This window comes from Coregonus clupeaformis, chromosome 2 (genome assembly GCF_020615455.1).
Source record: "Coregonus clupeaformis isolate EN_2021a chromosome 2, ASM2061545v1, whole genome shotgun sequence".
Lineage (NCBI taxonomy): Eukaryota > Metazoa > Chordata > Actinopteri > Salmoniformes > Salmonidae > Coregonus > Coregonus clupeaformis.
Window position 1 is genome coordinate 21,625,122 of NC_059193.1, and position 27,648 is coordinate 21,652,769.

General features: G+C 45.8%; 1 protein-coding gene across 1 annotated transcript in view; it reads right to left on the reverse strand.

Moving 5' to 3' along the window:
• LOC123493086 (collagen alpha-1(XXIII) chain-like) overlaps positions 1–26,191 on the reverse strand; it is a 317,331-nt gene extending 291,140 nt beyond the window's left edge. Inside the window, exons 1-2 of the mRNA XM_045226942.1 lie at positions 25,637–26,191; positions 24,051–24,120 (exon numbers count right to left, since the gene is read on the reverse strand). Coding sequence (XP_045082877.1) covers positions 24,051–24,120; positions 25,637–25,933 — 367 coding nt within the window. The 5' untranslated portion in view covers positions 25,934–26,191. The remainder of the gene's footprint in view (positions 1–24,050; positions 24,121–25,636) is intronic.
• Positions 26,192–27,648: the final 1,457 nt, after the last annotated feature.

The following is a 27,648-nucleotide window of genomic DNA, read 5'->3' on the forward strand; positions in this document are numbered from 1 at the left end:
CTCTCTCTCTCTCTCTCTCTCTCTCTCTTCTCTCTCTCTCTCTCTCTCTCTCTCTCTCTCTCTCTCTCTCTCTCTCTCTCTCTCTCTCTCTCTCTCTCTCTCTCTCTCTCTCTCTCTCTCTCTCTCTCTCTCTCTCTCTCTCGTCCCAGATTTCCACAATGAGAACCAGATGCAGATGATGAAACAACATTCCAAATAAATAAAGAGCTCCAATAAAAGTCTGTTCTCAGGTTCCGTCAGAGGACCCAGGGCGTTAGGCTTTATGGGCCAGTAATGGTAATGATGATGGGACTAAAGCTGGGTCTGGAAGGGAGGTAGGCACTGGGCAGGAGTCCTAGAACCACAGGGGTGGCATTGGCCAGCATCTCCTCACCCGTGCCCACCTGTTTGTTGACTATGGAGATGTAAATATAATGTGTGTGTGTGTGTTTTCTCTCCCAACTTGTAAAAGTGCAGCAACCAGCCTCTACTCCACGTGTGGCCAGAGGACAGCTCCTGAACCGTGACACTACGTTAACGAGGCTGGGCTGTGGCAAACACACACACACAAACGCACGCACAAACAAACACGCATGCGCACACACACACACTCCACAGTAGAAGCTTCATAAATGAGGTTGGGCTCCGCACCCTTAAAGGTTGAACTCCTAACTAAAGCATGTTTAAGCCTCTAGAACTGGAGACTGGAGGGAGAGAGAGAGGAGAGACAGAGAGGAGAGACAGAGAGGGAGAGACAGAGGGAGAGAGCGAGCGAGAGACAGAGAGGGAGAGACAGAGAGGGAGAGACAGAGAGGAGAGACAGAGAGGAGAGACAGAGAGGAGAGACAGAGAGGGAGAGACAGAGAGGGAGAAACAGAGAGACAGAGACAGAGAGGAGAGACAGAGAGGAGAGACAGAGAGGAGAGACAGAGAGGGAGAGACAGAGAGGAGAGACAGAGAGGGCGAGACAGAGAGGGCGAGACAGAGAGGAGAGACAGAGAGGAGAGACAGAGAGGAGAGACAGAGAGGGAGAGACAGAGAGGAGAGACAGAGAGGAGAGACAGAGAGGAGAGACAGAGAGGAGAGACAGAGAGGAGAGACAGAGAGGGCGAGACAGAGAGGGAGAGACAGAGAGGGAGAGACAGAGAGGAGAGACAGAGAGGAGAGACAGAGAACTTGTTCCCCCCATCTGTGCCTCGCTGCAGTAGTAGCGGCCCTGATGGAAACAGAGTGCTTTAATTTAACGGTTCTTAGTCCCGGTGTGGTCAACCGCAGCACGCTCAGTAACACTTAGAAACACTCACTTAACACTATTAACACCCATTAGGCCTGAACGCAGCCCCATAGGCTCCCAACATATTCCCTATGTAGTGCACTACTTTTGACCAGGACTCTGCTTTTGACCAGGGCACTGGTCAAAAGTAGTGCACTACATAGGGAATAGGGTGCCATTTGGTGTGCAGAAACTGTCATCTCTCATAGCTCACTCTTTAATGTAGGCTTGGCAGATCATCAACATCAAGAGAGACAGAATAATGGTTGTAGAACATAACTGTAATTATGTTAGCATATCCGCACTGATGGAAGAGCAATAATGTGTGAAATCCTTCAATCAAATCCTCATCATCCACTTGTATGAGTGTATGAAGTCATCTTAGTTTGTTGGCAGACAGTCTTCTTTACAGTGACAGTGTGACAGCTGAACAACATGCAGTCAAACATGCCCTACTAGAAAACATATAGAGAGACAAAGATGAAGGGATGGAGAGAGAGAGAGAGAGAGAGAGAGAGAGAGAGAGAGAGAGAGAGAGAGAGAGAGAGAGAGAGAGAGAGAGAGAGAGAGAGAGAGAGAGAGAGAGAGAGAGAGAGTACAGAAAAGGCCTAGGGCTGGATCCCTGGACACAAACCATTAAGAATTCAGACACAGACACACTCACTTCTGGAGGGAGTGACTGGTGTTGATACCCAGGTGCTGAATATCCTAATAACCATTAGAGACACACTCACACACACACACCTTATGGAGTGAGTGGTGTTGAGTGTTTGAGAGCCTGGCAGCGTAATCACAGACTACCAGACTGACAGGGATCAGTGATGCTGAGGACCATTTCAAAGAGTTCAGCTCCAGTTTTACAAGCCTTTACAACCTCTCATTTAGGAGGCGGTGGGAGAGTGACGAGTCTACAGAGAGGAGTTTTAATACAAACCAGGGCTTGTTGGGGCTGTGAAGTGATCAGGGTCACTTCACGGCTTTATTAAATATCAGAAAGATCACATCTGGGAGCAAGTGTGTGTGTGTATGTGTGTGTGTGTTTGTGTGTGTGGTAACCTTTACCGTCATTCTTTGCCCTCCTTCTTTATAGATTTCTTGGCAAGCTCCTGTCGTATGATTTGTATATGAGAAATGACTCTCTTTTCACCATCTTCCTCACTCTAACTCTCAACACCTCAGTCACAGGGAGGGATACCTCACACGGTTATACGTCTGAGGGGCAGGGAAGGATAGATGGTTATTTGAATATCCGAATGGTCGTTAGTATTAAAATACTTGTGTGAGTATTCATTTTTGCGCAAAAACAATTAATAGGCCTATTTTGGTCAGAGTTCAAACGGAAAAATCAGCAACGTGAAAAACAAAAAAACAAGCATTTTCACAAGTGGGTGGGGTTAAATGTTGAATGCCTGTCATTGGCCAAATGCACGGCCAACACTTCCTGTCCCTTCAAAATAAAAGTTCACCCTCCTAATATCATTATATTAATCTACTATCTATTAAATAATCTATTAATGCCAAGATAAAGTTATATTTCTCAATTTCTATTTCATATTTAAGATTATAAGATAGTCACAATAATTATAGTGTTTATTGACCTATTAATGAACTGCTGTTACTGTAAATGGTTACCTAATTTATATCCTAGCCCCCTAGTTAACCATTGGTAATCTGAGCATCGTAGACTGTGTCATTCTATTAATCCACTATCTATTAAGTATTATATTAATAGCTAGTAATTCATCTATTAATGTCAAGATACATTTATATTTCTCAATTTCTATTTTAGATTTAAGATTATAAGATTGTCACAAAAAAGAGTGTTTATCTATTAAAAACTAGATAATAAAAAGCAAGACAAAAATAAAATGCTGTTTTACGTTGCTGATTTCCCCCTTTTAACTCGGGAAAACAATTGGCCAAAGAGTATACGGACCTATTTTAACACTGAAAAGGGTTTTTCTAAATTAAATTAAAATATCCATGTGACATTGTTACATATGTGTGGGAACATTGCTTCTGCTTTCTCAAAAATGTTCAAGCATTTATAGCAGTACTTGATCATCGCATTTACAGTGCCTTCAGAAAGTATTCACACCCCTTGACTTTTGTAGATTTTTTTGTCACTTGCCTACACACAATACCCCACAATGTCAAAGTGGAATTTTGGTACAAATGAATGCTAATTTAAAAGCTGAAATGTCTTGAGTCAATAAGTATTCAACCCCTTTGTTATGGCAGCCCTAAATAAGTTCAGGAGTAACAATGTGCTTAACAAGTTCCATAATAAGTTGTATGGACTCACTATGTGTGCAATAATAGTGTTTAACATGATTTTTGAATGACTACCTCATCTCTGTACACCACACATACAATTATCTGTAAGGTCCCTCAGTCGAGCAGTGAATTTCAAACACAGATTCAACCACAAAGACTAGGAAGGTTTCCCAATGCCTCGCAAAGAAGGGCACCTATTGATAGATGGGTATACATTTAAAAAAGCAGACATGGAATATTTATTTGAGTATGGTGACGTTATTAATTACACTTTGGATGGTGCATCAATACACCTAGTCACTACAAAGATACAGGTGTCCTTCCTAACTCATTTGCCGGAGAGGAAGGAAAATGCTCAGGGATTTCACCATGAGGCCAAGCCAAAGGTGACTTTAAAACAGTTACAGAGTTGAATGGCTGTGATAGGAGAAAACTGAGGATGGATCAACAACATTGTAGTTAATCCACAATACTAATCTAATTGACAGAGTGAAAAGAAGGAAGCCTGTACAGAATAAAAATAATCCAAAACATGCATCCTGTTTGCAATAAGGCACTAAAGTAAAACTGCAAAAGATTTCGCAAAGAAATTAACTTTATGTCCTGAATACAAAGTGTTACGTTTGGGGCAAATCCAACGCAACACATCACTGAGTACCACTCTTCATATTTTCAAGCATGGTGGTGGCTGCATCATGTTATGGGTATGCTTGTCATCAGCAAGGACTAGGGAGTTTATTATGATAAAATGAAACGGAATAGAGAATTTTGTGTAGATTGTTTACAAAAAAATTACAATTAAATCCATTTTAATCCCACTTTGTAACACAATAAAATGTGAAAAAAGTAAAGGGGTGTGAATACTTTCTGAAGGCACTGTATATTTGATATGCTGTAGGTCCTGAAAGGTCTCGAAATCCAGGTCATATGACTAAAAAGACAAGGACATTTACATATGGCAAGAACACTGTATAGCTCACAACACCCCCAGCCAGCCAGAGGCCATTGAGAGGTGTTAAGAGTTTTTCCGCTCCCCTAATTAAAAGGTGATTCACCTTGTCAACTGCCACTTGTGATAATTAAAGCAAACATCATAATGGTTTCCATGTTTCCCTGCTCTCTCTGCTACTCCTGCCTCTGAATTCCAAATGGCACCCTATTCCCTAGTGCACTACTTTTGACAAGAGCCCTATAGGAATTGGTCAAAAGCAGTGCACTACATAGGGAATTGGGTGCCATTTGGGACGCATACATACTGTACTATGGGCTCCACTGTGAGCTGGGCTGAGACTGACTCTTGGTTTAGTGCAGTAATAAGGGCAGTGTGAGAAATATGCATATCCCACATTTCCACACCGGTGCTGGACTTAAACTAAATACTATGAAAGAAGGAAGAAAGCCAGTTTACGATTGCTGCTCCAAATGGCAGTGCAGGTCTATCAAAGCATATGGGACCTGCAATATACCGTACGTTGGATTACTTTCTGTAGCCATTGCTAGAGTAAACTGAAATTAGGAAGAAGAGGGGAAAACGGAGGGAAAATTCAGTCCACATGTTTCTGATAACAGCATGTTGGAGAATGATCCCATGTTTATTATCCACTCTGTACATGATGGTAGGTTCAGAGCCTGACATAACCTTGTAAAGACATCTCAGTCATCGCTCTACCTCGCGTCTCCACTTCCTCTCTACATGATGGTAGGTTCAGAGCCTGACATAACCTTGAAAAGTCATCTCAGTCATCGCTCTACCTCGCGTCTCCACTTCCTCTCTACATGATGGTAGGTTCAGAGCCTGACATAACCTTGTAAAGACATCTCAGTCATCGCTCTACCTCGCGTCTCCACTTCCTCTCTACATGATGGTAGGTTCAGAGCCTGACATAACCTTGTAAAGACATCTCAGTCATCGCTCTACCTCGCGTCTCCACTTCCTCTCTACCTCGAGTCTCCACTTCCTCTTAGAGAGATGCTTGTAAAAACAATGCTCAACAAAAAAAGCATAGAAATAGTGCACATGGAATGGATCTACTTGGTTTCAAAGAGACTTGCTTTCAATGAGAATTTGTTCGGCTCACCCACAAAGCTGCAATATACTGGACCTTTAAGTCAAACATACGTTTGTGTTGCTGTTGTTGCTCAGTTGCTGCATGGGACTCTGTGGAAGGAGCTCTTCACTGTCTTTTCCTGACAGTTTACTGCCAGACATCTAAGGTGAAGACCAATATAAGCCAGTTGCTTAAAGTGGAACTGACAGCATTTTAACTACTTTGCAGATATGAAGCAAACAGACAATCATACTATCAGTTAAAAATATCAAATTCCCAGTTTCCCAGCCAATATCACCACTTTACCACATTACAGCCAATATCACCACTTTACCACATTACAGCCAATATCACCACTTTACCACATTACAGCCAATATCACCACTTTACCACATTACAGCCAATATCACCACTTTACCACATTATAGCCAATATCACCACTTAACCACATTACAGCCAATATCACCACTTTACCACATTATAGCCAATATCACCACTTTACCACATTATAGCCAATATCACCACTTTACCACATTATAGCCAATATCAGCACTTTACCACTTTACCACATTACAGCCAATATCACCACTTAACCACATTACAGCCAATATCAACACTTTACTCCCATTCTGGAGTGTTTTCTAACAGCCAGGACTAGCATGTGCAGAACTGTGTGTGCGTGTGTGTTTGTGTGTGCTCTGCTCTAACCTCAGTCCTGCATGTATGGGCTAGGTGTGTGTGCTGTACAGTGGCAGGGTTAGAGGTTCCAAGCCTGTTCTATTCATTCTATTTCTATGGGCATGAGAGGGTCCTCTCTCCTGGGGTCCATTGGTCCTCCTCGGGCTGCACTGTGGCCTGCCTGCATCCAGCTGTTTATTTTTCAAAGGGAAGAATGTGCGAGTCAGCCCAGCTCTAAACAGAGTGGTTTTACAAAGCTAACTTTAATAAGATGGCCGATGAGAGACAAGGAGGTAAAAGGGCCCGAGTGTGGTGTGTGTGTGTCTGTGTGTGTGTGTGTGTGTGCATATACCACCCAGGGGTCAGTGAAGCCCCCATCACACATACACAAACACATCTTTTCACCCCACCTGGCAGAGAAGGACGTCAGTCGCCCCCTCACCCCTGCTCCCTCTGGTCTCTCTGACTAAACCCCCCTCACCCCTGCTCCCTCTGGTCTCTCTGACTAAACCCCCCTCACCCCTGCTCCCTCTGACTAAACCCCCCTCACCCCTGCTCCCTCTCTGTGTAACATTGAACAGATAGAATAACAGTGAATAGGAGAGAGAGAGAGAGAGAGAGAGAGAGAGAGAGAGAGAGAGAGAGAGAGAGAGAGAGAGAGAGAGAGAGAGAGAGAGAGAGAGAGAGAGAGAGAGAGAGAGAGAGAGAGAGAGAGAGAGAGAGAATGAGGGGAGGGGCACAAATCTCAAACAAGACTTTTCAAGAAAACACATTGGGGCTTAGTTTTAGATTGTTTAAAAGGTCATTAGTAATACCTATAGGGCCCTGTGGTGGTGGCATTGTATATGAACCTTACAGTTTCTTTTATTATGGCTTTAAAATCAAACGCAGCCCTAGGCAGGTTGTTAGCCCCAGTGTGGTTCTACACAGGCTGGCCTGCCCTGTCTTCTCCTCCCCTATCCTCCCTGGTTCTCTTGGCTGGCCTACCCATCTCTTAACCAGGCCTGTGTAGAAGGAGGCTGGGTTGGGAGTGTCCCTACTCTCCCTGTCTCTCCAGGGCTGGAGGTTGAGTCTGAGACAGGTCTGCTTTCCCTCTCTCTAATGAAGTGTTAGAGAGACCTTATCTGATTAAATCTGATCTGATCGCACAGCAACTGGTCTAACCTCTGACACGTACGTATGCAGGGACGTATGCACAAACACACACACACTTCAGTAGAGTAAGCTCTCCATGAGGTTGGGGGGGTTAGGGGACCTAGCTAGGCCCTTATAACAATGGGTGTGGTTGACATGTACTGTATGTATATTTGGGTGGGTGCTCCTAACCTATGTACCACGGCTGTTAAAAGGGCTTTCATGCAAAATACAGAGATGTCTATATCAGAACCCCCCCCTTCACTCTGCTACAGACTACACACGGCTTTAATCAGCCAGGTCCCACCAGATCCAGGACGTCGGGAGATGCCTTCAAAACCGGCCACTAGGAGCAACGGTGAGCACTATTACCATCAAGTAGGCTTGGAGCTTGCTAAGGCGTTGTGGATGGGGATGGCGGACGGGTGAAAGCTCCGGCTCCGAAGATTGCGGGTCCAATCCCAGTGCTAGGCACTAGTTTATATGTTTGGTTTTAACCCTATTCCAAACCTTAACCCTTAAATTAACCAATGGAAATTAATGCTTAAACGTAACCGTCAAAACTCATCTTTTATCCCCTCCTGGACAAACGTTGAATACTGAAGTCAGACCATGAGAACAGACTAAGAGATCAGAGGACTCAACAAACCCCATGCTCATTGGCTGACATTCATCTGAAATATACACGTCAGCTGACCAATTCACTTAACAGCTCTGGACAAAGACTGTAAAATTGTTAAGAGACGGTAAACATGTGGCTAAGGGCTGTTTGGTTGCATTTAAGACGCTCACATTTCGGCTAAGAATTTACAAACACAATGCTTTAGGGCTAAATAGAGAGAAAAAATTAAGATCTTTAAATAGATTCAGAATATATTCCGAAACCAGAGCAACCATAGTGAAACCAATTTGATTGCACAGTCATTTTGTATAATGAACAATATAATAAAACCAAATATCTGATATAATACGATACCAACCTAATTACATGAAAACCATGAGTAATCACATTACTTTTACAAGACCAGGTTACTATAACTCTCTATACTTATTCTCCAGGTTGTACAATCATTGAGATGAAGTACAAACAACAGGGAGAAACAACAGTAGGACTGTCTCCCAGCCAGGGACCAAGTACGGAGCAGAACCACCCGTGGACCTGGAATGTTTTTAAAAGTGCTCCAGAAATTCCGGCATGTGAACGCTTTCACCTGTTCTGGAACCTTTGCCATTTCCACAGGGTCATAAAAAACCAGGCTGGCCACAGAGGAGACAAGAGCCATACAACTACAGAAAGCAGCAAGAAAATCGGCATGCATGCACACACACACACACACACATACGCACACACACACACGCACAACCTTCTATTTCACTCTTCCTCTTAGCCAGGGGCTTTCTCTGTCATGGTGAATTAGGACCCCGCTCCGTACTTCACAGGTTCAGAGGAAAAGCTCTCATGTCAACGATTAGATAAGTAACAATAACAACTTCAAGGGAACAGTCAGTCATGTTCACACGTTATCAAACTGGGTCCTACAGTAGAGGAAACATGCATGGCAAATACTGAAACTTGAATTTCCCCCAAAACAGGGAAGTGCCAGCATTACTCATCAGTTACGATTAGAGAAACGCATGAACAGCCGACGACTGGTCGTGTGTGTGTGTGTCTGTGTTCATTAATAATAATAATAACAATAATAATAATAATAATAATAATCTGTCTGTGTGTGTGCCTACGTGTTTGTGTGTATCTCACTGTTTTTCACCATCCAGACTATTACTGTAACGATCCCGGCAGTCTGAGTCGGGTCCTGTCTGGTGACTAGTTTTTCTGTTCGTGATCTCCAGTTTCCCGAGGGTTCGGGAACGCTCCGGGGAGCTCTCTTGATTTCCGCACCTGCATCCCATCAGCAATCTGCACACCTGGTCCTGATCATCACCCTTCTTAGGCTCTGGCCTAACATCCAGTCCCTGCCGGATCGTTAGCCATGAACAGTAGGTTTACCAGAGTATCAGTCTTAGAGCCTAGCGTTAGTTTTGTTGTTTTTGCACCGTGTTGGTTTGTTGCTTACTTACCCCCGTTTTGTTCCATCTGCAGTCACCCGTCCGGAACCTTCATCCAACCTCTGCCTGGTGGTCGGGCGGCTGCCGACCCAGGATGGGATCAACCACTGCACCCCCAACAACTAATCAACGCCGCCCGCTCTGTTCCCTGGATTATTCAGCATCACTCTTGAATTTGTAATAAACACTCACCTTCGTTTCAACTTACCTTGTCCTGGTCTGCTTCTGGGTTCTGGCTTAGCAACTCGTGACAGAACGATCCGGCCAGTAATGAACCCAGCGGACCTGGACTCTGTTCGCCATGCCATTACCCATCAGGAGAAGATGTTGGGCCATCATAGCACGGTACTACAGGAGATCGCGTTGTCAGTTCGGAACCTTTCTACCGGTCTGACGGAGGTCCAGAACCAACGCAAGTTTCCGGTGGAGGATCCACTACCGGTTTCACCCATCTCGCCTGCCGCTTCTGGAGCTGTGTCCTTCCGTGAGCCCAAGGTTCCGACGCCGGATAGATATGAGGGGGAGCTGGGAAGATGCCGTTCCTTCCTTATGCAGTGTGGATTAGTGTTCGATCTACAGCCCTACTCTTATGCCACAGACAAGGCTAGGATAGCCTTTGTGATTGCGTTGCTGCGTGGTCGAGCGCTGGAGTGGGCTTCAGCCGTTTGGGAACGACAAGACCCCTGCATGGCTTCATACCAGGGGTTCACGGCCGAGATGAGGAAGCTCTTCGACCATTCCGTCCGAGGGAGGGACGCAGCTAGGCGCCTGTTTTCGCTTCACCAAGGAACTCGCAGCGTGGCCGACTTCGTGATCGAGTTCAAGACGTTGGCTGTGGAGAGTGGGTGGAACGAGGAGTCTCTGCAAGCGGCCTTTTACCAGGGTCTGTCGGAGCAGCTCAAGGATGAGTTGATCTCCTATCCGGAGCCTAGTGACCTGGACAGCTTGGTAGCCTTGTCTATTCGGGTGGATAATCGAGTCCGAGAGCCGAAGGAGGGAGAAGCAATGGGGTCCGTCCAATCGATCAGCTTCTCAGTTCCCAGTCGGGTCGGGTGGTGGACCAGAACACGTCGATCATTCTCCACCACAAAGGATTAGTGGAGAGGTCCTCTCTCCCGATTCTGAACCCATGCAAGTGGGGCGGCACGGGTTAACCAAGGAGGAGCGTCAACATAGACGTAAGACCAACTGCTGCCTCTACTGTGGTAGCTCGGGACATTACCTCTCCACTTGTTCCCGGCGGTCGTCAAACTGCCCGGCTCGCTAAAGTTGGGAGGACTTTTAGCGAGCCAGTTTCAACCTCTCAGTACCTCTGTCAGACCCCGTTTCCCGGCTACCCTTGTGAACAGGAATCAGAGCTTAGCGATTAACGCTTTTATCGATTCAGGTGCCGATGGAAGCTTTCTTGATGCCGAGTTGGTGGAACAGCTGGGGCTTTCCAAGGAGCAATTGCCGGAAGCCATTGAAGCGACCACTCTGAACGGCAGTAGTCTGGCACGTATCACGATGAGGACTGAACCGGTTAAGATGCGGTTGTCGGGGAATCATTCTGAGATGATTTCATTCTTCATTCTGCCGTCTTCCCATGTTCCTCTGGTCCTTGGATACCCCTGGCTGAAGGAACACAATCCCACGTTCGATTGGGTGACGGGCAAGGTAACGAGTTGGAGCCTTGATTGTCATGCTAACTGTCTCAAGACTGCCTGCCCCCATTCGGTTCCCAGTCAGGTGATTGAGGCTAAACCCCCAGATTTGTCCCTGGTTCCCGAGACATATCACGATTTGGGGGAAGTTTTCAGTAAGCAGAAGGCTCTGTCACTCCCTCCCCACCGACCATATGATTGTGCCATCAACCTGTTCCCTGGAGCTGTCTACCCCAAGGGAAGGTTATACAGTATCTCCCGACCTGAACGTGAGGCTTTGGAGACCTACATCAAGGAGTCCCTAGCTGCTGGTCTCGTTCGTCCCTCGTCATCACCCCTGGGGGCAGGATTCTTCTTTGTGGGTAAGAAGGATGGCTCTCTTCGACCGTGTATTGATTATCGGGGGTTGAATGACATCACGGTCAAGAACAAGTATCCCCTGCCCTTGATGAGTTCTGCCTTCGACTCCTTACAGGGTGCTACGGTGTTCACCAAGCTAGACCTACGCAATGCGTATCACATGGTCCGGATCAGAGAGGGGGACGAGTGGTTGACGGGTTTCAATACACCGATGGGTCACTTCGAGTATCAGGTGATGCCGTTTGGACTGACCAATGCTCCAGCGGTATTCCAGAGTATGGTGAACGACGTCCTGAGAGATATGATCGGTCTCTTTGTGTTTGTTTACCTGGATGACATTCTGATCTTCTCGAAGGAACCTTCCGACCACGTCCAGCATGTCCGGCAGGTTCTGCAGCGATTGTTGGAGAATCGCCTGTTCGTGAAGGCCGAGAAGTGCGAGTTTCACGCCCACACGACATCCTTTCTCGGGTACATCATCTCCAGGGGAGAGATTAGGATGGACCAGGAGAAGGTTAGAGCGGTTCTGGAATGGGCCCAGCCCGGTACGAGATTGCAGCTCCAGAGATTTTTGGGGTTTGCGAATTTCTACCGCAGATTCATCCGGGATTACAGCCGTGTGGCCGCTCCGTTAACTGCCTTGACTTCCAGTATCAGGACCTTCAAGTGGAATCCGGAGGCGGATCGAGCGTTTCTGGATTTGAAGAGGCGATTCACCAACGCACCGATTCTCTCTCAACCGGACACGGCCCGTCAGTTCGTCGTTGAAGTGGACGCGTCTGATGTGGGAGTTGGCGCCATCCTGTCGCAGCGATGCTCCACGGACAGTAAACTCCATCCCTGCGCCTACTACTCTCGTCGCCTTCGCCTGCGGAGAGGAATTACGATGTGGGTAACCGGGAGCTTCTCGCGGTGAAACTTGCCTTGGAGGAGTGGCGCCACTGGTTGGAGGGGCGGAGCAACCGTTTATTGTCTGGACTGACCACAAGAATCTTGCTTACGTGCAATCGGCTAAACGCCTCAACTCCCGGCCAGGCCAGGTGGGCGTTGTTTTTCGGACGATTCAAGTTTTCCCTGACGTTCCGACCTGGATCTAAGAACGGCAAGGCGGACGCCTTGTCCCGGATGTTCTCCAAGACGGAGGAGAGTGGGTCCAAGACCGAGACTATTCTCCCCCGGAACTGCGTCGTGGGAGCAGTTATGTGGAAGATTGAGGAGGAGGTGCTGGCGGCCCTTCGGACTCAGCCCGGTCCCGGTAACGGTCCACCCGGTCGGTTGTTTGTGCCTGAGTCGGTTCGTCCTGCTGTCCTCAAATGGTCCCACGCCAGCAAGATGGCTTGTCACCCTGGCGTGGCTCGGACAATGGCGTTTCTTCGCAGACGTTTTTGGTGGCCTGCCATGGCCGAGGATACTCGGGGTTTTGTTGCTGCCTGTCCAGTGTGTGCGCAGAATAAGAGTACCAATCGGCCCAGCTCTGGACTACTTCACCCCCTTCCTATTCCCCGCGACCATGGTCGCATCTGGCCCTGGACTTCGTCACTGGGTTGCCCGCTTCTGAGGGGAACACGGTCGTTCTGACTATCGTGGACAGATTCAGCAAGTTCGCCCACTTTGTGCCAATTGCCAAGCTTCCCTCTGCCTCGGAGACGTCCGAGATCCTGGTTAGGGAGGTTTTCAGGGTCCACGGGTTGCCCAGTGATATCGTTTCCGACCGTGGCCCTCAGTTTACCTCTGCTGTCTGGAAGTCCTTCTGTTTGGCCATTGGAGCTACAGTCAGTCTCACATCTGGTTTTCACCCCCAATCCAATGGTCAGGCGGAGAGAGCCAACCAGAAGATGGAATCCACGCTACGCTGTCTGGTCTCTTCCAACCCCACCTCCTGGGTCTCTCAGTTGCCTTGGGTTGAGTATGCCCACAATACTCTCCCTACATCTGCCACTGGGATGTCTCCCTTCCAGTGCCTGTATGGCTACCAACCTCCCCTGTTCCCTTCTCAGGAGAAGGAGCTCTCAGTGCCTTCTGTTCAGGCCCATATTCGTCGTTGCCACCGGACCTGGCATCGGGCCAGAAAGGCACTCCTTAGAGTTTCGGACCGGTATCAGCTCCAGGCGAATCGTCGCCGGATCCCCGCTCCCACCTATACCATCGGAGATAGGGGTTTGGTTGGCCACACGGGATCTTCCGTTACGGACTGAGTCTAGGAAGTTGTTACCGAAGTTCATTGGTCCGTTTGTGGTGGAGAAGGTGATCAATCCAGTGGCAGTTCGACTCAAACTACCGAGGACGCTCAGAGTCCATCCCACCTTTCATGTCTCCTGCCTCAAGCCTGTCTTCCTCAGTCCTCTGTTGCCTCCTCCGCCTCCTCCTCCTCCTCCTCGGATGATCGGAGGTGGTCCTGCCTACACGGTGCGTCGCATCATGGATTCCAGACGGCGGGGCCGGGGTTTCCAGTATCTCGTGGACTGGGAGGGGTATGGTCCTGAAGAGAGGAGTTGGATTCCGGGCGACAGGTCCTAGATGCTGACCTCATCAGTGACTTCTACCGCCTCCATCCTGGCGCTCCGGGAGTCCGCCCGGTGGCGTTCTCGGAGGGGGGGTACTGTAACGATCCCGGCAGTCTGAGTCGGGTCCTGTCTGGTGACTAGTTTTTCTGTTCGTGATCTCCAGTTTCCCGAGGGTTCGGGAACGCTCCGGGGAGCTCTCTTGATTTCCGCACCTGCATCCCATCAGCAATCTGCACACCTGGTCCTGATCATCACCCTTCTTAGGCTCTGGCCTAACATCCAGTCCCTGCCGGATCGTTAGCCATGAACAGTAGGTTTACCAGAGTATCAGTCTTAGAGCCTAGCGTTAGTTTTGTTGTTTTTGCACCGTGTTGGTTTGTTGCTTACTTACCCCCCGTTTTGTTCCATCTGCAGTCACCCGTCCGGAACCTTCATCCAACCTCTGCCTGGTGGTCGGCGGCTGCCGACCCAGGATGGGATCAACCACTGCACCCCCAACAACTAATCAACGCCGCCCGCTCTGTTCCCTGGATTATTCAGCATCACTCTTGAATTTGTAATAAACACTCACCTTCGTTTCAACTTACCTTGTCCTGGTCTGCTTCTGGGTTCTGGCTTAGCAACTCGTGACAATTACAGGCCGTGAAATGCATACCGCATGCCATACATGGCCAAACTTGGCACATCGATGGAACGTCTATTAATGTGAGCAGGTCCCACTGGCACTGAGCAACAGAGTTCACCCTGGCCTGGCCATCCCAGAGACATCAACCAATCTGAGGGGAATTTATCACACACTCTACCTCTGAGCCACTCTCCCTAACCCTGTCCCAGTCTGGTCCCTCTGAGCCCCTCTCCCTGACCCTGTCCCAGTCTCTCTGAGCCCCTCTCCCTAACCCTGTCCCAGTCTGGTCCCTCTGAGCCCCTCTCCCTGACCTTGTCCCAGTCTCTCTGAGCCCCTCTCCCTAACCCTGTCCCAGTCTGGTCCCTCTGAGCACCTCTCCCTAACCCTGTCCCAGTCTGGTCCCTCTGAGCCCCTCTCCCTGACCTTGTCCCAGTCTGGTCCCTCTGAGCCCCTCTCCCTAACCCTGTCCCAGTCTGGTCTCTCTGAGCCCCTCTCCCTAACCCTGTCCCAGTCTGGTCCCTCTGAGCACCTCTCCCTAACCCTGTCCCAGTCTGGTCCCTCTGAGCACCTCTCCCTAACCCTGTCCCAGTCTGGTCCCTCTGAGCCCCTCTCCCTAACCCTGTCCCAGTCTGGTCCCGCTGAGCCCCTCTCCCTGACCCTGTCCCAGTCTGGTCCCTCTGAGCCCCTCTCCCTAACCCTGTCCCAGTCTGGTCCCTCTGAGCCCCTCTCCCTAACCCTGTCCCAGTCTGGTCCCGCTGAGCCCCTCTCCCTGACCCTGTCCCAGTCTGGTCCCTCTGAGCCCCTCTCCCTAAGCCTGTCCCAGTCTGGGTCCCTCTGTTGGAAATAATTGTGTTTGACCAAATACAATGCTATTTCTCTGTAAACAAATTAAACAACAGACTTTCAGCATGCTTATAGAGAAGGGCATTCAACATGTACTGCACTGACACAAATGACTGATGATTGTGTGAGCTGTACTATTAGATTTCAGTGCAGCCTTTGATATTATTGTCCATAACCTCTGCCATATCGTGGATTCAGAGCTATCTAATAGAACTCAAAGTGTTTTCTCTATTGTCAAACATGTAAAGTGTGGTGTACCGCAGGGCAGCTCTCTAGGCCCTCTACTCTTTTCTATTTTTACCAATGACCTGCCACTGGCATTAAACAAAGCATGTGTGTCCATGTATGCTGATGATTCAACCATATACTTATTCCCCCTCAGGAGACTGAAAAGATTTGGCATGGGTCGTCAGATCCTCAAAAAGTTATACAGCTGCACCATCGAGAGCATCCTGACTGGTTGCATCACCGCCTGGTATGGCAACTGTTCGGCCTCCTACCGCAAGGCACTACAGAGGGTAGTGCGTACGGCCCAGTACATCACTGGGGCCAAGCTTCCTGCCATCCAGGACCTCTATACCAGGCGGTGTCAGAGGAAGAACCTAAAAATTGTCAAAGACTCCAGCCACCCTAGTCATAGCCTGTTATCTCTGCTACCGCACGGCAAGCGGTACTGGAGCGGCATGTCTAGGTCCAAAAGGCTTCTCAACAGCTTCTACCCCCAAGCCATAAGACTCCTGAACAGCTAATCATGGCTACCCGGACTATTCGCACTGATCCCCCCACCACACCACACCCCATCCCCCTCTTTTTTAGAGCTGCTGCTACTCTGTTTACTATTTATGCATAGTCACTTTAACTCTACCCACATGTACATATGACCTCAATTACCTCGACTAGCCGGTGCCCCGCACATTTGACTCTGTACCGGTACCCCCCTGTATATAGCCTCCCTACTGTTATTTTATTTTACTGCTGCTCTTTAGCTATTTGCTTTAATTTTTTTATTTTTTTATTAACACTTTATTTTACATTTTTCTTTTAAAAAACTGCATTGTTGGTTAAGGGCTTGTAAGTAAGCATTTCACTGTAATGTCTACACCTGTTGTACTCGGCACATGTGGCAAATAAAATTTGATTTGATTTGATTTGATATACACATCAGCAACCACAGCTAATGAAGTCACTGAAACCCTTAACAAAGAGTTGCAGTCTGTTTTGGAATGGTTGGCCAGTAATAAACTGGCCCTGAACATCTCTAAAACTAGCATTGTATTTGGTAGAAATCATTCCCTAAGTTCTAGACCTCAGCTGAATCTGGTAATGAATGGTGTGGCTGTTGAACAAATTGAAGAGACCAAATTACTTGTCGTTATCTTAGATTGTAAAGTGTCATGGTCAAAACATATAGATTCAATGGTTGTAAAGATGGGGAGAGGTCTGTCCGGAATAAAGGGATGCTCTGGTTTTTTGACACCACATTCCAAAAAGCAAGTCCTGCAGGCTCTAGTTTTGTCTTATCTTGATTAAATCAAATAAAATCAAATGTTATTGGTCACATACACGTGTTTAGGTGATGTTATTGCAGATGTAGCGAAATGCTTGTGTTTCTAGCTCCGACAGTGCAGTATATCTAACAAGTAATATCTAACAATTTCACAACATATACCCAATACACACATATCTAAGTAAAGCAAAGGAATTAAGAATATATAAATAAATATATGGACGAGCAATGTCAGAGCGGCATAGACCAAGATACAGTGGAATAGTATAGAATACAGTATATACATATGAGATGAGTAATGCAAGATATGTAAACATTATTAAAGTGACTAGTGTTCCATTTATTAAAGTGGCCAGCGATTTCTAATCTATGTATATAAGCAGCAGCCTCTAATGTGCTAGTGAAGGCTATTTAACAGTCTGATAGCCTTGAGATAGAAGCTGTTTTTCAGTCTCTCGGCCCCAGCTTTGATGCACCTGTACTGACCTCACCTTCTGGATGATAGCGGGGTGAACAGGCAGTGGCTCGGGTGGTTGTTGTCATTGATGATCTTTTTGGCCTTCCTGTGACATCGGGTACTGTAGGTGTCCTGGAGGGCTTGTAGTTTGCCCCTGGTGATGCGTTGGGCAGACCGCACCATCCTCTGGAGAGTCCTGTGATTGTGGGCGGTGCAGTTGCTGTACCAGGCGGTGATACAGCCCGACAGGATGCTCTCAATTGTGCATCTGTAAAAGTTTGTGAGTGTTGTAGGTGCCAAGCCAAATTTCTTTAGCTTCCTGAGCTTGAAGAGGCGCTGTTGCGCCTTCTTCCATACACTGTCTGTGTGGGTGGACCATTTCAGTTTGACAGTGATGTGTACGCCGAGGAACTTGAAGCTTTCCACTTTCTCCACTGCGGTCCCGTCGATGTGGATAGCGGGGTGCTCCCTCTGCTGTTTCCTGAAGTCCACGATCATCTCCTTTGTTTTGTTGACGTTGAGTGAGAGGTTATTTTCCTGCCACTACACTCCCAGAGCCCTCACCTCCTCCCTGTAGGCTGTCTCATCATTTTTGATAATCAAGCCTACTACTGTTGTGTCGTCTGCAAACTTGATGATTGAGTTGGAGGCGTGCTTGGCCACGCAGTCATGGGTGAACAGGGAGTACAGGAGGGGGCTGAGCACGCACCCTTGTGGGGCCCCAGTGTTGAGGATCAGCAAAGTGGAGGTGTTGTTTCCTACCTTCACCTCTGCCACTGTATTATCTTCAAAGCGAGTGAAGAAGGTATTTAGCTTGTCCGGAAGCAAGACGTTGGTGTCCGCGACATGGCTGGCTTTCCTTTTGTAGTCCGTGATTGTCTGTAGACCCTGCCACATACGTTTTGTGTCTGAGCCGTTGAATTGCGACTCCACTTTGTCCCTATACTGACGGTTTGCCTGTTTTGATTGCCTTGCGGAGGGAATAACTACACTGTTTGTATTCTGCCATATTCCCAGTCACCTTGCCATGGTTAAATGCGGTGGTTCGCGCTTTCAGTTTTGCGCAAATGCCACCATCTATCCACGGTTTCTGGTTAGGGTAGGTTTTAATAGTCATAGTGGGTACAACATCTCCTATACACTTCCTTATAAACCCACTCACAGAATCAGCGTATACGTCTATATTATTCTCAGAGGCTACCCGGAACATATCCCAGTCCGCGTGATCAAAACAATATTATAGCGTGGATTCCGATTGGTCAGACCAGCGTTGAATAGTCCTTAGCACGGATACTTCCTGTTTGAATTTCTGCCTATAGGAAGGGAGGAGCAAAATGGAGTTGTGGTCAGATTTGCCGAAAGAAGGGCAGGGGAGGGCCTTGTATGCATCCCGGAAGTTGGAGTAGCAGTGGCCGAGTGTTTTAGCAGCACGAGTACTACAGTTGATGTGTTGATAGAAGTTCGATAGCCTTTTCCTGAAATTTGCTTTGTTAAAATCCCCAGCTACAATAAATGCAGCCTCAGGATATATGGTTTCCAGTTTGCATAAAGTCCACTGAAGTTCTTTGAGGGCTGTCATGGTATCGGCTTGAGGGGGGGATATACACAGTCGTGACTACAGTGGGGGAAAAAAGTATTTAGTCAGCCACCAATTGTGCAAGTTCTCCCACTTAAAAAGATGATAGAGGCCTGTAATTTTCATCATAGGTACACGTCAACTATGACAGACAAATTGAGAAAGAAAAATCCAGAAAATCACATTGTAGGATTTTTTATGAATTTATTTGCAAATTATGGTGGAAAATAAGTATTTGGTCACCTACAAACAAGCAAGATTTCTGGCTCTCACAGACCTGTAACTTCTTCTTTAAGAGGCTCCTCTGTCCTCCACTCGTTACCTGTATTAATGGCACCTGTTTGAACTTGTTATCAGTATAAAAGACACCTGTCCACAACCTCAAACAGTCACACTCCAAACTCCACTATGGCCAAGACCAAAAAGCTGTCAAAGGACACCAGAAACAAAATTGTAGACCTGCACCAGGCTGGGAAGACTGAATCTGCAATAGGTAAGCAGCTTGGTTTTAAGAAATCAACTGTGGGAGCAAATATTAGGAAATGGAAGACATACAAGACCACTGATAATGTCCCTCGATCTGGGGCTCCACGCAAGATCTCACCCCGTGGGGTCAAAATGATCACAAGAACGGTGAGCAAAAATCCCAGAACCACACGGGGGGACCTAGTGAATGACCTGCAGAGAGCTGGGTCCAAAGTAACAAAGCCTACCATCAGTAACACACTACGCCGCCAAGGACTCAAATCCTGCAGGGCGAGACGTGTCCCCCTGCTTAAGCCAGTACATGTCCAGGCCCGTCTGAAGTTTGCTAGAGTGCATTTGGATGATCCAGAAGAGGATTGGGAGAATGTCATATGGTCAGATGAAACCAAAATAGAACGTTTTGGTAAAAACTCAACTCGTCGTGTTTGGAGGACAAAGAATGCGGAGTTGCATCCAAAGAACACCATACCTACTGTGAAGCATGGGGGTGGAAACATCATGCTTTGTGGCTGTTTTTCTGCAAAGGGACCAGGACGACTGATCGGTGTAAAGGAAAGAATGAATGGGGCCATGTATCGTGGGATTTTGAGTGAAAACCTCCTTCCATCAGCAAGGGCATTGAAGATGAAACGTGGCTGAATTTTTCAGCATGACAATTATCCCAAACACACCGCCCGGGCAACGAAGGAGTGGCTTCGTAAGAAGCATTTCAAGGTCCTGGAGTGGCCTAGCCAGTCTCCAGATCTCAACCCCATAGAAAATCTTTGGAGGGAGTTGAAAGTCTGTGTTGCCCAGCGACAGCCCCAAAACATCACTGCTCTAGAGGAGATCTGCATGGAGGAATGGGCCAAAATACAGTGTGAAGACTTACAGAAAACGTTTGACCTGTGTCATTGCCAACAAAGGGTATATAACGAAGTATTGAGAAACTTTTGTTATTGACCAAATACTTATTTTCCACCATAATTTGCAAATAAATTCATTAAAAATCCTACAATGTGATTTTCTGGAAAAAAAATTCTATTTTTGTCTGTCATAGTTGACGTGTACATGTGATGAAAATTACAGGCCTCTCTCATCTTTTTAAGTGGGAGAACTTGCACAATTGGTGGCTGACTAAATACTTTTTTCCCCCACTGTATATCCGAAGAAAATTATCTTGGGAGATAATACGGTCGGCATTTGATTGTGAGGTATTCTAGGTCAGGTGAACAAAAGGACTTGAGTTCCTGTATGTTATCACAATTACACCATGAGTCGTTAATCATAAAACATACACCTCCTTCCTTCTGCTTCCCAGAGAGATATTTATTCCTGTCTGCGTGATGAACTGAGAACCCAACTGGATGGACCGACTCGGACAGTATATCCAGAGAGAGCCATGTTTCTGTGAAACAGAGTATGTTACAATCCCTGATGTCTCTCTGGAAAGAAACCCAGAGACGGAACATTAGCGAGTAATATACTCAGAAGTGGTGGACTAGAAGACCGCTCCGAGTACCTCTCCTCCGGCATTCTTTTGGGTCGGCCTCTGGAATCAGTTCAATTGCCCTGGGGGGTGCGAACAAAGGATCCGTTTCGGGAAAGTCAAATTCCTGGTCGTAATGCTGGTAGTGCTGGTGAGTTACCGCCGCTCTGATATCCAATAGTTCTTCCCGGCTGTATGTAATAACACAAACCATTTTTTGGGCTAATAACCTAAGAAAAATTACATAAAAAAACAAAATACTGAAAAGTTTCCTAAGAGCTAGAAGCAAGGCAGCCCTCTCTGTCGGCGCCATTGTCCAGTCGTGTGGTCGAGTGCTGCAAGAAAAGACCCAGTTAAGCTGCAGCTGGCCCAGAACAGAGCGGGCTGATATAAATACTATGCATGCCAGTCTCTCTTGGCTAAGAGTTGAGGAGAGACTGACTGCATCACTTCTTCCTTTTATAAGAAACAATGTGTTGAAAATCCCAAATTGTTTGCATAGTCAACTTACACACAGCTCCGACACACACACTTACCCCACCAGACATGCCACCAGGGGTCTTTTCACAGTCCCCAAATCCAGAACAAATTCAAGAAAGCATACAGTATTATATAGAGCCATTATTGCATGGAACTCCATTCCATCTCATATTGTTGAAATGAACAGCAAACCTGTTTTCAAAAAACAGATAACACCTCACGGAACAATGCCTTTCCCCTATTTTACCTAGATAGTTTGTGTGTATGTATTGGTATTGATACAGTTGAAGTCGGAAGTTTACATACACCTTAAACAAATACATTTAAACTCTGTTTTTCACAATTCCTGACATTTAATCCTATAAAAATTCCATGTCTTAGGTCAGTTAGGATCACCACTGTATTTAAGAACGTGAAATGTCAGAATAATAGTAGAGAGAATTATTTATTTCAGCTTTTATTTCTTTCATCACATTCCCAGTGGGTCAGAAGTTTACATACACTCAATTAGTATTTGGTAGCATTGCCTTTAAATTGTTTAACTTGGGTCAAACGTTTCGGGTAGCCTTCCACAAGCTTCCCACAATAAATTGGGTGAATTTTGACCCATTCCTCCTGACAGAGCTGGTGTAACTGAGTCAGGTTTGTAGGCCTCCTTGCTCGCATACGCTTTTTCAGTTCTGCCCACACATTTTCTATAGGATTGAGGTCAGGGCTTTGTGATGGCCACTCCAATACCTTGACTTTGTTGTCCTTAAGCCATTTTGCCACAACTTTGGAAGTATGCTTGGGGTCATTGTCCATTTGGAAGACTCATTTGCGACCAAGCTTTAACTTCCTGACTGATGTCTTGAGATGTTGCTTCAATATATCCACATAATGTTCCTTCCTCATGATGGCATCTATTTTGTGAAGTGCTCCAGTCCCTCCTGCAGCAAAGCACCCCCACAGCATGATGCTGCCACCCCCTTGCTTCACGGTTGGGAAGGTGTTCTTCGGCTTGCAAGCATCCCCATTTTTCCTCCAAACATAACGATGGTCATTATGGCCTAACAGTTCTATTTTTGTTTCATCAGACCAGAGGACATTTCTCCAAAAAGTACGATCTTTGTCCCCATGTGCAGTTGCAAACTGTACTCTGGCTTTTGTATGGCGGTTTTGGAGCAGTGGCTTCTTCCTTGCTGAGCGGCCTTTCAGGTTATGTCGATGTAGGACTCGTTTTACTGTGGATATAGATACTTTTGTACCTGTTTCCTCCAGCATCTTCACAAGGTCCTTTACTGTTGTTCTGGGATTGATTTGCACTTTTCACACCAAAGTACGTTAATCTCTAGGATACAGAACGCGTCTCCTTCCTGAGCGGTATGACGGCTGCGTGGTCCCATGGTGTTTATACTTGCGTATTATTGTTTGTACATATGAACATGGTACCTTCAGGCATTTGGAAATTGCTCCCAAGGATGAACCAGACTTGTGGAGGTCTACAATTTCTTTTCTGAGGTCTTGGCTGATTTCTTTTGATTTTCCCATGATGTCAAGCAAAGAGGCACTGAGTTTGAAGGTAGGCCTTGAAATACATCCACAGGTACACCTCCAATTGACTCATATGATGTCAATTAGCCTATCAGAAGCTTCTAAAGCCATGACATCATTTTCTGGAATTTTCCAAGCTGTTTAAAGACACAGTCAACTTAGTGTATGTAAACTTCTGACCCACTGGAATTGTGATACAGTGAATTATAAGTGAAATAATCTGTCTGTAAACAATTGTTGGAAAAATTACTTGTGTCATGCACAAAGTAGATGTCCTAACCGACTTGCCAAAACTATAGTTTGTTAACAAGACATTTGTGGAGTGGTTGAAAAACGAGTTTTAATTACTCCAACCTAAGTGTAGGTAAACTTCCGACTTCAACTGTATGTAGGCTGTCTGCTATTTTTATTACTTTTTTTATTGATGTAGTTCTGTCCTTGAGCTGTTCTTGTCTATTAATGTTCTGTATTATGTCATGTTTCATGTTTTGTGTGGACCCCAGGAAGAGTAGCTGCTGCTTTTGCAACAGGTAATGGGGATCCTAATAAAATACCAAAAATACCTACAGGCTTAACAACACTAATCCTTTACACTGAATACACACTTCTGGGAAACTTGGGATGCTGTCAACAACTGTCAAAATCAACTGGTGGTAGAGAGGGTAAAGCTCAATGCACTCTTCTGGATTCCTTTTACACATAGCCAACCCAGCATTAACCGACACTAGTGTAAAATTGTCCAGCGTGTGTGAGCGCATGTGTGTGCGAGTGTGTTTGAATACATGTGATGTTCATGTGATGTTTACAGTGGCTTGCAAAAGTATTCACACCCCTTGGCCTTTTTCCTATTTTGTTGCCTCACAACCTGGAATTAAAATGGATTTTTTGGGGGGTTTGTTTCATTTGATTTACACAACATGCCTACCACTTTGAAGATGCAAAATATTTTTTGGGGTGAAATTACAGGTTGTATTGCAACAAAATAGGAAAAACGCCAAGGGGGATCAATACTTTTGCAAGGCACTGTATGTGATGGGCATGTGTTGTGTGCATAGAGGCTTTGATAAACATGATCTAACCACAAGCCAATAGGAGAGAAGAAAGAGACGTACCTGGTGGGCAGGAACACTCTTGGGGGATGTCCCTCGCCGTACGCAGCTTGGGCATCACTTCACTCAGTCTCTAGAGAGAGAGAGAGAGAGAGAGAGAGAGAGAGAGAGAGAGAGAGAGAGAGAGAGAGAGAGAGAGAGAGAGAGAGAGAGAGAGAGAGAGAGAGAGAGAAACAGAGAGAGAGTGAGGCTCTGAAACAATGAAACTTTATGTAGAAACATTCATATATCAGAGTTATAGGGGAAAGTGAAGCCCAGGATTGAGGATTACTGCACATTCCAGTTGATAGTTATAAGAAGACTATATAAAGCCACCGCTAAGCAATGAGACACATTAGTGAATAATGTGGCATGTAATATGGGGACAAATCATTATTGTTATGACTCATAAAAGGACATGAATCTCTTTAGGCAATACATCTATCATTGTGTAGCACCTTGGTAATATGAATATTATAAAGTAAAAGTTATAAGGTAATTATGTAATGATAATTTTAACAGTTCAGGTAAGTAATGGATGTAACATTTAAAAAAATACCAGGTTTTCAATGACCTGTCCTTATTTAGTTATCAAGAGGCGACTTTTTGAGAGATAGCCTATCTAACAGCTTTTTCCAACGAGATATGGCGAAAAAGGCTACTGTCATAGCACACAGACAGGCAGTAGCTATCTGCAAGCTTTACATCAGTTATCTTTCATCAGGCAAAAACTGACAGAAGGAATCGATCACACAGCGGCGCCTTGATCAATACAGTCAGTCGTTTGAGGAATCAACATCTTCTTCACAGTCCCCAAATCCAGAACAAATTCAAGAAAGCGTACAGTATTATATAGAGACATTATTGCATGGAACTCCGTTCCATCTCATATTGCTCAAATGAACAACAAACCTGGTTTCAAAAAACAGATAAAGCAACATCTCACGGCACAACACTTCTCCCCTATTTGACCTAGATTTTTGTGTGTATGTATTGGTATTGATCTATGGGCTACTTGCCTTTTTTTATTGATGTAGTTCTGTCCTTGAGCTGTTCTTGTCTATTAATGTTCTGTATTATGTCATGTTTCATGTTTTGTGTGGACCCCAGGAAGAGTAGCTGCTGCCTTTGCAACAGCTAATGGGTATCCTAATAAAATACCCAAAATACCAAATACCTACAGGCTTAACAACACTAATTCTTTACACTGAATACACACTTCAGGGAAACTTGGGATGCTGTCAACAGCTGTCAAAATCAACTGGTGGTAGAAAGGGTAAAGCTCAATGCAACGAAAATACTATTCACACACTTCTTATATACAGTAGAGTTAGATTAGCTCTTTATAAAGAGAAGAGGCGATGTAATTTTTAAAAAATCTGTTTTGTTTAGCAGATAAACAAAACATCACATCGCCTCTCCTCTTTCTAAAGAGCTAATCTAACTCTACATCAGTCATGTTACTGTCATTGCGCGCAACATTACGCACGGCATTTTCTCTGGCTAAACTTTATGGAGATACAAGCAGGAAGCTCATGAATCAAAATCAATAGGAATACACTTTGATATGTTCCATTTTAAATGTCCCCAAACAACGGTGTGTAGCCTACCTCTTGCAGTAGCGTCTCGATAGAACTCCTCAGCGCCGGTATTACAGTCCCATCCTCGCGCGTGAAGGCGCTCTCCGGCGGGTTGAACGCTGTGTTTTTCTCCATCTCCAGCGCATGCAGTCGGTTCTCCAGTTGGTAAGTCTTCAAGCTCATGAGCAGGCAGACGGCTATGGAGCTCACGGAAAACATGAAACACACCACCGTAGGGAATCCGACCAGACAGCGCATGAGAAGGGACCTGGGCGCACATGGACGTAGCGCTGCCTTGCTCTCCCGGTTATCCACCGTTGAATCCATAACTTTAACTCCCAGTTAGAAAACAAATGGTATTGATGAATTTATCAATATGCGGATTTAGTAACTGAACTCTGTCAAACGTTGTAGTGTACTAGTGCTGCACATTCAACTCACCCTAAACCTTCAAAGCGGTGTCCGAAATTAGCCTTGGAACAACAATGTTGATAGTGTTGCGCGTGGCTTGCATATGGCAGACCCAGATGGGAGCAATCTGGATGAAGACCAGAGAAGTTGCGTCCTCGATCCCAGGTCGTTTTGTTCCTCTGCTAGAGTGGATAGATGAGATGGGCAATCATGCAACAGTCAAATTTATTATTTCAAAACAGTTGCATGCGCCCGCCCTGTGGACCACGTGGGGGGAGGGAGATGCAGTCTACAGAGGAAGAGATATGCGGTCTGTAAATTAACAACTTCAGCGAAAGATATAATGTGCAGACTATAACCTGGCACCTGTCACTTTTTGGGGGTTAATCTCAGGTAATCAACATTGACTTTGAGATGTGCATTTTATTAGAGGGGGTTTGGGACTTTAATTTCAACCAAATGATATTGAGCCCTATAGCCGTAATTTGTTAATCTGTTTTCTGTTCTCCTTGTTGAAATCAAATCAATGTAATAATATATCTGCATGTGATCCGTCAACTACACATCGGATGTTTACTCACAGGATAAGATTATTACTGTAGTCGACTCGAGGCGAATTATTTAGGCATAGGCTACTCTTCAAGTTCTCCAACGAAGTATCAACGAAGTATCAAGAAGATGCTGTTCGGTGTGCCCTAATGGGAGCCGAGTATGGCTGCTGAGTGTCATATCATGGTAAACTTTCTCGATCTAGAACCTGTATTGACATATCTTTCAAATAATTTAAATTATAATTCCATTCTTGTAGGACAATATTTTGCCTGCAGTTCCTCAACCTGGTTCCCCCATTTGGCTGTTACTTGACCGATTCATCCAATTACGTAATTCTAACTTTTATATCAATCAAAATATATAATCTATATAATTTATCTAACATCAATCGAAAATGTAAGACACTCACCAAGTTTTTAGAGAAAATGTGATAGGCCGGCATTGAGGTGTCGAGGATTGTGCCACAAACAGAAATTGGGAATAGAGAAGCTCTCTACTGACACCTACTGCTCATCATAGCTACAACACCCGAGCTCACATCCTTTACATTATAGACGTTCAAGGAAACCAGGGCCACATTTACACTGAACATAAATATAAACGCAACATGTAAGGTGTTGGTCCCATGTTCCATGAGCTGAAATAAAAGATCCCAGAAATGGTCCTTATGCACAAAAAGCTTAATTCTCTCAAATTGTGTGCACACATTTGTTTACACCCCTCTTAGTGAGCATTTCTCCTTTGCCAAGATAATCCATCCACCTGACAGGTGTGGCATATCAAGAAGCTGATTAAACAGCAAGATCATTACACAGGTGCACCTTCTGCTGAGGACAATAAAAGGCCACTCTAAAATCTGCAGTTTTGTCACACAACACAATGCCACAGATGTCTCAAGTTTTGAGGGAGCGTGCAATTGGCATGCTGACTGCAGGAATGTCCACCAGAGCTGTTGCCAGATAATTGAATGTTCATTTCTCTACCATAAGCCGCCTCCAACATTGTTTTTGAGAATTTGGCAGTACGTCCATCCGGCTTCACAACAGGAGACCACGTGTATGGCGTTGTGTGGGCGAGCG